The 14302-nt window shown below is 39.0% G+C and overlaps 1 protein-coding gene across 1 annotated transcript in view; it reads right to left on the reverse strand.

The window, feature by feature from the left end:
- Nucleotides 1-3202, reverse strand: part of LOC150080608 (rho guanine nucleotide exchange factor 18-like) — a 170890-nt gene extending 167688 nt beyond the window's left edge. Inside the window, exon 1 of the mRNA XM_090380752.1 lies at nucleotides 3107-3202. Within this exon, the coding sequence (XP_090236878.1) occupies nucleotides 3107-3202 (96 nt within the window). The remainder of the gene's footprint in view (nucleotides 1-3106) is intronic.
- Nucleotides 3203-14302: the final 11100 nt, after the last annotated feature.

The following is a 14302-nucleotide window of genomic DNA, read 5'->3' on the forward strand; positions in this document are numbered from 1 at the left end:
GGTAAAGGGAAGGGTTTTTGTTTTCGTAAAGGCGACTATGATGGTCTGAGACAGTATTTAAATTCTATACAGTGGGACCAACTGATGATGTTACCAACAGCAAACTCAAAATGGGAAGCATTCAAGGAACTAATCTTGGAGGCTACCAGGCTTTACATACCAACTAAGAAATATTGTTCAAGGTTTAGGCCTAAATGGTTGTCAGATGAACTAATGAGACATGTGGCAGAGAAGAAAAATGCATGGGATACATACAAATTAATGGGTGACATGGAAGCCTATGATAGATAAGTTGGTCTGTAACCAAGTCACAAAGGAGATTAGGCAGGCAAAGGCAGACTACGAAAAATCCTTGGCAAAGGATGCAAAGAAAAACAGAAAAGAGTTCTTTACATATTTAAACTCAAGAAGGAAAGGGATGAATCAGATTGGTCCACTGGATGTTGATGGTTCAACAGTTGAGGATCCTGCTCAGGTGGCTAACAATCTAAACGAGTATTTTGCATCTACATTCACGCATGAGGAGTTATTCAGGAAGGAGAATGATGCAGGTAAAGTAAACATTGGCAGTGAGCTGGATGATTTTGTAATAACTGAGAGGAGAGTGGAGGAGAGACTGTTGAGGATAAACATAAAAAAGGCACCTGGGGTGGATGGGATCTATCCAGTTATATTAAAGGAGGCAGCAAAGGAAGTAAGTAAACCCCTAGCCATAATTATGAGAGCTTCTTTGGACTCAGGGGAGGTACCCATAGACTGGAGATGTGCAAATGTAACCCCAATTCACAAAGGAGGATCAAAGGCTGACACAAGAAATTATAGACCTGTTAGTTTAACTTCTGTTCCAGGTAAATTAATGGAGGCACTGGTTAAAGAAGCACTGCAGGATCATCTAGACAAGAATTCAGTTATAGCTCAGACACAGCATGGTTTTGTTAAGGGCAGGTCTTGCCTGACCAATCTGATTGGATACTATGATGTAGTCACAAAAGAACTGGATGCAGGGAATAACTTTGATATTATATATTTGGATCTTAGAAAGGCTTTTGATACTGTTGCACATGGAAGACTGCTGCACAAATTGGAGCAGTGTGGCATTGGAGGCAAATTGCTGCTATGGTTGAGTGGCAGAAGACAGAGAGTGGTAATCAATGGACACTGCTCAACGTGGACTAATGTTATTAGTGGAGTTCCTCAGGGTTCAGTGTTGGGTCCGTTGTTGTTTTCGGTGTTTATGAATGATATTGATGATGGGATATCAAGTTTAATGTCCAAGTTTGCAGATGATACAAAGGTTGGCAGAGTTGTTAAGGACACTACTGACGCTATGCTGCTGCAACAGGATCTGGAAAGGTTGAACAGATGGGCTGAGAGGTTGCAAATGAAGTTTAACATTGACAAATGTAAAGTACTACATATGGGAAACAGTAACCCCAGAGCAACGTATCAACTCTGCGGTACTGCACTAACAGTGGTGGAGAATGAAAAGGACCTGGGGGTAATTGTGCAGGCAGATATGAAGTTCTCTGAGCAGTGCAGACGAGCTGCAAGAATAGCTCATGGTGTCTTGTCAATGATATACAGGAATTTTTCTAGCAGGGATAAGGAGGTGATTATTCCCTTGTATAAGGCAATGGTTAGGCCACATCTTGAGTACTGTATACAGGTCTGGAGGCCTCATTTCAAGAAGGATGTAGAGCTGCTGGAACGGGTACAGAGAAGGGCAACAAGATTAGTGAATGGAATAAAGGGTTGCTCTTACGAAGAAAGGCTTAAGGTTTGCAAATTACAGAGTCTGGAGACTAGGCACCGGCGAGGTGATCTGATAGAGGTGTATAAGGCTTTGAATGGTTTGAGCATGCTCAATGCCAATGGGATTCTTCATCTTGCTCAGAATAATCACCTCAGAGGGCATAAATTCAAATTGAGGAAGGATGGATGTCGGATAGATGTGCGGAAATTTGCCTTTGGCCAGCGGGTGGTTGGTTGGTGGAACCGACTTCCATCACTTGTTGTTGAAGTTGATAGCCTAAACAAATTTAAAGCTCAACTGGACAGGTATTTCGAACGAACGGAGGGGTGAAATGGGAGTGGTGTGTTTTTTTTTTTTTTTTTTTTTTTGGCTGATGCTGAATAAGCTTGCTTTCTTGCATCATATGCCTCTACTAATGCTAATGCTAAGTCAAGCGGAATCAACACTCAGAAATTTTAGTATTAGTGAAAACAATGCTGATGAACATATGAACTGAAATTTAGAAATCAACTATAAAATAATGTGGCAGGGGGGGGAAGACTTACATTCATATTTTTTCTCATAAACATCAATTCATATGAACTAGTTGTTTTGTTTCCTAACAAACAAAACAAAACAATAGATGAACATATGCACCGTTTTGTATATCACGAAAAGTAAATAACTGGAATATTTAGTGTAGTACTGAAAGGTGACTTGACACATAGAATGTCAGCTTTGGATAAAAATCTGAAATTACTTTTAAAAGAAAAGATGATAATATTTTCAGCTTTATAATTTTCCAGTAAAACAGTTTCAGTCCTGCTTGTTTTTAAACATGCTGCTTCTAATGTATCCTTTCTCTATCCACCATTAGTTAATGTGGCCTAACTACTTTTTCTGGCAATATATACATATTTTATCTAATGCAAGAAATCTCAATAGTGGTGAGATTTGCTTCATTTTCAGTTGATTGCAGTTTTTTCCTTATAATTTTATAAGGCCTTTCAGTTTGTTGATTTCTTTTTCTTTACATGAGTTACTAATGATCTGATAAGACCACACAGACAGAATGACTATATCCAGATGTGCAATATGCATTTATATTATTTTAGTAAAGTGTTACTTATTTGAAGTATAAGAGCAAGGTAACCCTTTGTGAAGGATTTTGCAATATGAGATATTATAATAATGATGCCATACAATACAACATGTACCTTTTTCTCCAAAAAAAAAAAAAAAAAAAAAACCCTACATTTGTGCAGTACAGTAAGTTGCAGTATAAAAATAAGTATTTTTCACTTTATTTTTTAAGATGACTACCCAAAAGCTAGAAAATTCCAATATCTGGCATGGATCCATTTCCAAACTTACTTTCTGGATTTGGGAGGTATTGACTGCATTACTATTAGATAAAATCTGCATCTTCATCTTGAACAATCCTAATCTTGGTAAACTAGCTCCCACCATTCCCAGTACACTCCATTCGATGCGTACTGTGGTCTTCCATCAAAATGATGTCAGAAGGATTTTGAACAATCTTGATGCTAAGAAAGCTCCAGGTCGTGATGGTATTTCTCTACTTGTTCTTAAAACCTGCACTCTTGAAATTACTCCTGTTCTTTGTTGCCTTTTTTCACTTTCTTATTCCAAAGGTAGTTTCTTTTCTGCTTGGAAATTTACTCATATCCAGCCAGTTCCTAAAAAGGGTGACAAATCCCTCCCATACAATTATTGTCCCATTGCACATACTTCTACTCTTACTGCCAACTCTTAAAATATCTGAAACTTTCCATCTGATCAATGATCACCAGTATGGATTCCATCATTGTCAATCCACTGGTGATATTCTGGCTTTGTTTCCCACCTATGGACTAATTCAATGGAAAAGTTCGGTGAAACTCAAGCAGTTTCTCTTAGTACAGTGCATTCCGGTAAATTGGGGCAGCCGCTTATTTGGGGCAAATTATGAAGAGCAGAAACAAAACAAATATTTAGCCTGAATTTGTTCCGCTTAATTGGGACAATCAAGGTCTTGATTGAACAATAAACTATATTTAGATGGTGCGCACAAACATCTAAATATAGTTTATTGAACAATAAACTAATTTAGATGGTTCGTAACAAAGAGATCATGCAGGCAGCAGCCAAATCAGTTACTGCAAAGTCGTGCTGTACAGTGGTTGTTTTATTTGTTCTGTGTCATGGTAATTGGATTCTGAAGAAATTTTTCTTGCAGTTGTTTATGATCACGCTACGTACATATGTATACATCTTGTGGGTTAGAATAGATTAAAAACTGTATCAAACAGTGCACTGATTTTGGTTTCCTCCTCCCCTTTTTTTCAGTACATTTAAGACCCCTGTCAAGATGCCATGTAAAGATTTGTCGCTTTCAGAAAAAGTCGCTATTCCTGACAAGCTAAAAAGTCAACTTCCTAACGTCATTCATTGTCAGCTAGTGGAGATAATAAAGGTGCCAAAATCTACAATTTCACTACTGCTACAGCAACAAGCAAAAACTTAGAGAGGAGTGGACATTGCACGTGGATTTAAAGAAAACATCTCATAAGCGAAAGAAAAGAGGGAAGACAAAGATCCAGACGTTGAAGATGCTTTGAATCAATGGTTTTCCACTGCATCTAAATGAGGAGTGTGTGTAAGCGGCCCTATGCTAAAAACCAAATCAGAAGAGTTGGCCAAAAAGCTAGGTTATGTAAATTTCAAAGCAACAGATGGTTGGTTATCTCGATGGAAGTGTAGACATGACATTAGTTACAAAAAAGCACATGGCGAGAAGGACAGTGCTGATGCTACGAGTGCTGAGCAATGGAAATCTGAAAAACTGCCAGAGTTGCTTAAAAAATTTAGTGGGGATTTACAATGGTGATTTAATTGGCATTTACAATGTTGATGAAACAGGTCTGCATTATCATGCTACGCCGGATGGTTCCCTCAGCTATCAACCCATAACACTGTCCGGTTCAAAGAAAGCAATGGATCGTGTAACAGTGTTGGCCTCTCAAACATGTCAGGAAATGATAAACTCAAACTTTTGGTTATTGGTAAAAGTGCCAAACCTTGTTGTTTCAAGGGGGCTTACAATAGGCAGTTTGCCAGTTTTGTATTATGCCAATAAGAAGGAGTGGATGACCACATATATTTTTACGCAATGGCTAATGAACTGGGACGCAGAACTGCAATGGAAGTCCAGAAAAATTCTGTTGATATTGGATAACTGCACCACACACTCTAATGTAGCTGGTTTAAAAAATATTGAACTGGAATTTTTACCCCTAACACCACATCCCTGATACAGCCTATGGATGCGAGAATTATAAAAAGTTTGAAGATCTATTATCGCGGAAAGCTGGTTAATCACATCCTTGAAGCAACTGAGGAAAATCTGCTGACATCATCTTCGAAATCAATAGAGGTTAGTGCAAAAGTTTCAATTTTAAAAGCTGTACAATTTATCGCCGATAGCTGGTGAGGAATAAGCAGCAAAACAATTCGGAATTGTTTTGCTAAATGTGGTTTCACAACTAATTGTGATTCAGACGTGATAAGCTGTACAGAAAATGAAATGGCTTTGGAACTTCAAAACTGTGAAGAATTTTTAAAGATTGGCAATAACCTTCAATGCCACGATGAAAATGAAGATTATGAGGAAACGATTATTGAATAAATTGCAGCAAAACACTCAGAGACACCAAAAGACCAAGAAAATGATGACGATGATATACCTAAGCGAGTGACTAACCAGGATGCCAGGAAATGTATCGCTGAATTGAGATGTTATTTCATGCAGGAAGGCAATGAAGGCAGTCCTTTATCAGCATTAGATACCTGCGCCAACTTTGTTCAATTGCAGTCCATAAAGAGAACACGTCGGGGTATACTTCATAATTTTTTTCAAAGTAAGAACCCTTAAGTAATGTGTAACCTTAGCTTGACACAGACATTATTCTGTACTGTATCTTCATTTTACATATGTACATACGTACATTTTGTTTGCTTTTAGCTTTAGTTATTTTTAAATAAATGTTTGTACCAATATAACTTAAATACAGTGTGCTTTCTTTAAATACCACATTCCCTTTATTTTATTCATACCTTTTTGCCTCCATTAGAATGTGCTTTTCAGCTCATTAAAATTTCGCTTAATTGGGGCAACCACTTAATTGGGCTAAAGTGATCTGTCCCGATGTGTCCCAATTAACCGAAATCGACTATATTTCAAAGGCTTTTTGATCATATTTGGCATAAAGATTTTCTAAATAAGCTTTCATCTTATGGTTTGCCAAATGTTTTTTGTAATTGGATATCCAGTTTTCTCTCTAACTGCTCACTATGGGTGATGATAGATGGTCTCCCTAATTCTAATTTCTCCCCTAATGCTAATGTTCCCCAAGGTTCAGTTCTTTCTCCCAGTCTTTTCCTCTTGTATATTAATGTCATTCTTTCTTTGACCAGAAATCTTATGCATAGTGTTGCTGATGATAGCACATTGCATTCCACCTTCCAGTTTGAGAAACCTTGCCCTGCACAAACAGCTTCAACTTCTCAAATATCCACTACCAATTCCTTAAATGCCAATCTCAAGGTAATTCTCCAGTGGGACAAAGATAACTTAGTTGATTTCAGTCCTCTTAAAACTCAGTTCTGTCTTATATTTCTTGCAAAAAGAATTCTTCTGCTCCTATGCTTATTTTTGATGACACTCTGATTTCTAAGCAAGATCATATATCCCTATTGGGGATTACCCTGACTTCTAATGTTGTTGTTGTTGTATTTGGGGTTTTTGGCACAAGGGCCTCTTGGACCATATTATGCCTGTTCATGATTTGCTTGTCACTATGATCACAGTCTATTAAACAGATTTATGTGTTTCAAATAATTAAACTGTTCCTCAAAATTTGCTTCATTGCCAAGAATATGAAATAAGGTTAAGGGTTCCTGTAAGTTGGAGGGAGATAAAGCTTGATTTCCTGACTGTTGAATGTTGGGGACATTCTATGAGGATGTGTTTTATTGTTAGCTGTGACTGACAAAAGAAACACTGAGGAGGATTCTCTCCCATAAGCAAATACAGGTGAGTTGGATGCGAATGACTGATGCGGAGCTTTGCTAGAATCACTTCTTGTCACCTACTTCTCCTAGAACTAGATGTTCACAGTTGTGGCTCTTTTTATATCTGCAGCAGTTTATTACTGATTTCAGTTTTCCAAAGGTGAGACCATTGTTTCCTGCATGTTGTTTTAATGATAGATTTGTAATCGGTGTAGGGCACTTTTAGTCGTCGGGAAGATTCAGAGTCTGGATGTTTAGCAGCATCATCTGCATGTTCATTACCTGGGATGCCGACATGATCAGGGATCCAGCAGAAGGTAACCTTCTGGTTGACTGTTTGATGGGAAAATAACTTAGATCGGATCTCTTTAAGAATAGGGTGACAGAAAGAAAAGGTAGATTGAATGGCAGTGATTGCACTTAAGGAGCTGTATATATCAAAGATTCCTTGATATGGTAGTTTTTATATTATCTAGAGCCAAACTTATTGCGAATAATTCTACAGTATAGATACTGCATTCAATAGAAAGAGACACAGCTACTGAGAAGGTGGAAGAAACTGCTGCAGCACCTACTGCTGTATCTGTTTTGGAGCCATCAGTATAGATATGTACTTTTTCTGAGTTTTCCAAGGAATGTGATTTCTGGAGCTGTTGAAAATTTGTATTAGCCAGGAAGGTCTTTCCCCATCTTAAAAAGAAATCATCACAGTGAGGTTCAGGAGTACCAGGGTCTTGGGAAAACATTCTGAAAATTAATGTTCCAAGTGATCAGGAGCTCTTGCAGTCGAAGCTCTGAGAGGCAATTCTCATTAGGTTTGTTGTGATATAGCATAGTGTATTGCAGGTCAAACAAGTGCTGCCAGCTAGGATGTGATGGAATACTCTTAATCTTTAGTGCAGAGTTACACAGTAAGGATTTTCTCCTTAGATGCAGTGGAGGTTCATTTGTCTCAATATACAGGCTGTGGACCGGAGATGTTCTGAAGGCTCCCACAACTATCCTAAGGGCACTATGCTGTATGGTGTTCAGATGTAATAGCAGAGCCATCAACAGGTGATCCATAAGCTAAGCGTGATCTTATTAAAGCTCTATAGAGATGAAGGAGAGAGCTTCTGTCAGCACCCCAAGACATAGCGAAGACAGCTCTTAGGATGTTCAGTTTTTTAAGACATGTAGTTCGAAGGTAAGATATATGGTAAGAAAAGTTAAGTTTAGTATCAATAATCCCAACAGATGAAAATTGTTGGTGATAGGAATCAGGCTATATTTTAAAAATATTTCTGGATCCAGATGTGGTTTGCATTTTTTACAAAAATGAATTGCAGTGGATTTTTTTTTTTCTTCTAAAGAATAACCATTCCGTAGTGTCCATGATTCTATTTTAGCTATGGAAATTTGAAGTTGTCTTTTAATGGTGTTCATAGTTTGGGATTGACAAGAGATAATGAGGTCATCGGCAAACATATACGATTCTTCTGTATTTGGTACTTCCCATATAATATTTGTAATTCTTACTGCAAATAATGTTGGACTGAGAATGGAACCCTGCGGTACACCCTCCTCCTGTTAAAATTATTTGGATAAATTATTCATATATCTTACCTGAAACATTCTGTTGCACAGAAAGTTTTGTATAAATTGAGGTAACTGACCCCTCAAGCCGAAAGAATGGAGATCTTTAAGTACGCCATATCACCAGGTGGTATTCAAAGGCTTTCTCAATATCGAGATTAATCATGACTAGATGTTCTCTCCTTATGAAGGCATTACGGATGTTTGCTTCTGTTTTTATCATCACATCTAGCATGGACTGGTTCTTTCTAAATCCATATTGGCTGCTGTTTACTAAGTTGTTTGCTTCCAGGAACCATGTTAGCTGCCTGTGAACCATTTTTTCCAGGACTTTTCCTAAACAACTAGTCAGTGAAATCGGCCTGTAGTTATGCAGAATTGTACGATCCTTTCCTGGCTTCAGGAAGGCTAGAACAATTGAGTGATGCCAGGAGAGTGGGCAAGTATTTTCTAAGAAAATTTGGTTGTAATACTTTAATAATGTTCTTTTTGCTCTGTTGTCAAGTTGTTTTAACATTATATAATAGACCCCATCTGGCCCAGCAGCACTACTGGGTGTTTTATTGAGTGCCCCTAGAAATTCTGTTAATGTGAATGGCTGGTTGTATGGGTGTGAAACTGGTGTAGAAAAATTAATCTTATGCTGTTCTGCAGATTCTTTAATTTTTTGAAAGGTTGGGTTATAGGTGGATATTGCTGATATGCTGGAAAATGATTCCGTTAAGGCATTTGCTATTTCTCTCGGTGATGACAACTCTTTCCCTTCCCAATTTAGTATTGTAGTTGGGTACTGAACATATATGCCATTGAGCATTTGAATTTTCCGCCAAATGATTCTGCTATCTGTGTCCTTATTTATACTCGAGGAGAAGCTAATCCAGGCATCTTTCTTTGCTTTTCTTCTTATTTGACAGAACTTGGCTTTCAGTCTTTTAAAGTTAATTAGGTTACTTGTTGTGGGGAATTTACGAAATAAATTCCAAGATCTATTTTTTTCCTATTTGGCATGCGCACAAACTTGGTGGACCCAAGAGTGTGCGCATGCCAAATAGGTGTTTCCGTTTCCCCGGTAAAGATTCTGGTATTGCAATGGTAGCAGCTAATAATATTTGACTAGTAATGTGTTCTACAACATTTTCTATGGTCTAAGATTGCATTATTTTATCATCTAACTGAACATGAGAGGCATATTCACTCCAGTGTGCCCTACGGAATTTTCAAATGGAACGACGTAGTGAAGGGGAGTTTGCAGAGAATTGGCAGGTGATCACTGTTCAGTGGGTTTTCAAGAACAGACCACTTCATAATTGTATATATGGAGGGAGAACAGATTGAGAGATCTATTGCACTCATGGATCCAGTTGAAAAATGAATATAGGTTGGCTCGCCAGTGTTTAAAAGGGTGAGCTGATAAGCATCAAGAAAGGATTCTATTAGCTTACCTCTCTTGTCAATTGTTGGAGATCCCCACAGCGAATGATGTGCATTAAAGTCTCCGAGCAAGCAGAACAGAGATGGTAGCTGGTCTATTAGATTTTCTAGGTCATCTGAAGAAAAGATAAATTAGGAGGGATATAATATTGAAGCTATTGTAAGGGTGATGCCAATTACAATATGCACTGCCACTGCTTCAAAAGGAGTCTGAAGAGAAATATGTTTCGATGGAACATTGTTTCTAACAAGAATTGCCATTCATTCACGGGCTGGTGAGTCTATACTCCTATCTCATCTGAAGATGGTGTAATTTTTAATGGTGGGACACACTTGTGCATTTAAGTAAGTTTCCTGTAGGGATATGCCTGCTAGATCATACCGGTCGATGAGATCATATAAATTGTCTTTTGTATTAAGAAAGCCTCTACAATTCCATTGGAGGAATCTTTCCAAAGAGAAAGCGAAATTGGATCGATGCAAGCAAGTTTCTACTAAAAAGCAGTCAGAAACAAAAATAAACAACAAACCCACTTAATTACGACCAATGGGTCGCATGAAGTTCTAATATACCATCATCTAATTAGTTGCATTGGTCAACATCCGTTCCCGTTGAAACTGGTAGGTTCAGTACTTTAGTTTCTGACACTTTGGTTTTGCTGTTTGAGGCACATCGGCTGGAATGGTAATTGGGGTGTTACTGGCTTGTTCAGTTTTTTGTTGTGAAGGACACTGTTTGGAAGCAGAGAGCAAGGAACGTATCCAATCAGCAATGGATATATTTGGAGGAACTGTAACATGTTTGGATACCTACTGACTGAAATTGTTTAGCAGCAGTGGCATATGTACGCTTTGGTTCTGTTTTGAGTATTTGTCTTCTCACCTCTGAGTATGTGACTTTATTCTCGACTTTATATTTTTGGATTTTTCCCCTTGTTTGCATAATTTGCATATTTTGGAAAAAGCCGGATGATTACCTTTACAGTTTGGGCAATGAGATGTAGCAGTGCATTCAGACTGATTATGATCCTTTGATCCACAATTAGGACATATTGCCTCACCTCTACATGCAGTTTGGGAGTGTCCATATTTTTGGCACTTCTAGCACCTGACTGGATTTGGGATGTAAGAATGGACATGGCAATGAAGACAGCCTGCTTTAACAGATGTTAGTAGGATAGGAGAGCTAAAAGTGAGGATTATACTCCTTGTGGGTACAAGAATACCATCTTTCTGAGTCAGGATTCTCCTTGCACGAAGTTCTTGGACTATTTCCTCCTCTCATATATTTAATAAGTCCCATTCTGCAATTACTCCCTTCAAGGAGTTTAGGGTGGCATGGGGAGTAACTTTTATTGGTTGACCACCAAAGGTAATCAGCTTTAATAACTTTGTAGAATGTTGGGATTTCATGGTCTCTACCAGAATATCCTCAGACTGGAGTCGCCTTACCATTTTCTGTGAGCCTGCAGCAGACTCAATACATTTCTGAACAAGAAATGGTGATAACTTACTCAGAGGCTGGTCTGAGAGAGAGAGTGCAGAATGATTTTGTGCACAGATTTTATGCCCTTTTAAGGGCACAAAAGGTGATATAGTTGTACACGTTGGCACTAATAATATTAAGAGTAGGAGACCGGCAGAATTACTTAACAAGTACAGGTCACTGTTGAACAAAAGCCGAGAATTAGGGTTGAATTTGAAAGTGTCTGCAATTCTGCCCAGACACGATAGGAGGGAGTATATGATGAGAGCCTTGTCGATCAATTCGGCCCTGGAAAGATTGTGCAAGGCTCAAGGGGTAGAATTTTTTTTCAGCCTGGACTGTACTTGTTAACAGGAGAGATTGCTTCTACAGGGATGGGATACACTTAAATAGAAAGGGTGCAAGAATATTTGCTGATGCTATCGAGGCAGTGTTAGGTGGGTCGGAAAACTGCTAGCTTGGGGGGAGACAAAGACCAATAGATTGACAGTAGCCACTGGCAGAGGTGAAAGAGATTCTTGCACTGCTTCTATTAGAATGAGCAGAAGGCTGGAAAACAAGATGCATGGTATTTCAGAGACTGCTGGGAGCCATTGCGGTACAAGTAAACACATGGGTTGTGTTAGGGTAGCTAAGAATAGAAACAGGTGCAGGTATACTTGCGTGTACACAAATGCTAGGAGTTTAGTAAATAAATTTGATGAATTTGAGGTATTGCTCAAAACATCAAAGGCAGATATTGTTGGGATATCACAGACGTGGTGTCACAGAGATATAAGGGATGCAGAACTGCAATTTGGGGAGTACAACATCTACAGAAAGGATAGACAGGATAGGAAGGGGGGAGGGGTTATGCTATTAGTTAAGAAACACATAAAAACCAAGGAAGTGAAGCCAGTCGACATCGCCGGACAGTGCAGTGTTGAGTCAGTTTGGTGTGACATAAGCATTGGGAGATCAAAATTGAGAGTAGGAGTGTGCTATAGGCCTAATGACTCTGATGAGTATAATAAGGAACTGTACAGGGAAATAGAGTGGGCCAGTAAATCAGAGAGTCTTATAATGGGAGATTTTAATTTCCCAGATATTGACTGGAATTTGGGGGCTGGTTACTCACACACTAGCAGGGCTTTTGTGGATTTATTGGATGATTGTTTTCTACATCAGCATGTTCGGGAGGCAACTAGAGGGAGTAATACTCTTGATTTGATTATCAGCAGTGATTCTTCATGCATTAAGAATCTGCAGATAAACGAACCACTAGGTGGCAGTGATCACAGTGTGCTGAAGTGGGATTTACTCAAAGAGGTAACTACCATTAGGGGTAAAGGGAAGGGTTATTGCTTCCGTAAAGGCGACTACGATGGACTGAGACAGTATTTAAATTCCATACAGTGGGACCAACTGATGATGTTACCAACAGCAAATTCAAAATGGGAAGCATTCAAAGAACTTATCTTGGAAGCTACTAGGCTTTACATACCAACTAAGAAATATTGTTCAAGGTTTAGGCCAAAATGGATGTCAGATGAACTAATGAGGCATATGGCAGAGAAGAAAAATGCATGGGATACTTACAAATTAACACATGACACAGAAGCCTATGATAGATACAAGTTGATATGCAACCAAGTTACAAAGGAGGTTAGGCAGGCTAAGGCAGATTACGAGAAATCCTTGGCAAGGGATGCAAAGAAAAACAGCAAAGAGTTCTTTACTTATGTTAACTCTAGAAGGAAGGGGATGAATCAGATTGGTCCACTTGATATTGATGGGTCAACTGTTGATGATCCTGCTCAGGTAGCTAACAAACTAAATGAATATTTTGCATTGACATTCACACATGAGGAGTTATTCAGCAAGGGGAATGCCAGAGGTGTATTCAACTCTAGCAGTAAGCTACAGAATCTTGAAATAACTGGGAGTAAAGTGGAGGAGAAACTGTTGAAGATAAACACAAGAAAGGCACCCGGGGTGGATGGGATCTATCCAGTTATATTAAAGGAGGCAGCAAAGGAAGTAAGCAAACCCTTAGCCATAATTATGAGAGCTTCCTTGGACTCAGGGGAGGTACCCATAGACTGGAAATGTGCAAATGTGACCCCAATTCACAAAGGAGGATCAAAGGCCGACACAAGTAATTATAGATCTATGAGCTTAACTTCTGTTCCAGGAAAATTAATGGAGGCACTGGTTAAAGAAGCACTGCAGGATCATTTAGACAAGACTTCAGTTATAGCTCAGACACAGCATGGTTTTGTTAAGGGGAAGTCTTGCCTGACCAACTTGATTGGATATTATGATGCAGTCACAAAAGAACTGGATGCAGGGAATAACTTTGATATTATATACTTGGATCTTAGAAAGGCTTTTGATACTGTTGCACATGGAAGACTGCTACACAAATTGAAGCAGTGTGACATTGGAGGCAAATTGCTGCTATGGATAAAGGGGTGGTTATTGTTATTTGTTGTTATTTGGTTTTTAGGAGCATTAGCAACTAAGGCCATATTGCTCCGGGGATATGCGGTGGTCATTCCCTGACCTTTCCGCATCCTCCGTATTTGGTGGTCACGGGCTTGAACCCCGGTCTAATCAAGAAGCGTGTGCTACGCACTGCTGCTCCTTCCCACCTGGCTACGGACGCGCCGATAAAGGGGTGGTTGAGGTGGAGAAGACAGAGAGTGGTAATCAATGGACATTGCTCATCGTGGACTAATGTTATTAGTGGAGTCCCTCAGGGCTCAGTGTTGGGTCCATTATTGTTTTCTGTATTTATAAATGATATTGATGATGGTATATCAAGCTTAATGTCCAAGTTTGCAGATGATACAAAGGTTGGCAGGGTTGTCAAGGACACTACTGACACTATGCTGCTGCAACAGGATCTGGAAAGGTTGAGCAGATGGGCTGAGAGGTGGCAAATGAAGTTTAACATTGACAAATGTAAAGTACTACACATGGGAAACAGCAACCCCAGAGCAACGTATCAACTCTGTGGTACT

This window comes from Mastigoproctus giganteus, chromosome 9, assembly GCF_048544385.1.
Source record: "Mastigoproctus giganteus isolate SK-2022 chromosome 9, ASM4854438v1, whole genome shotgun sequence".
In the NCBI taxonomy this organism is placed as follows: domain Eukaryota; kingdom Metazoa; phylum Arthropoda; class Arachnida; order Uropygi; family Thelyphonidae; genus Mastigoproctus; species Mastigoproctus giganteus.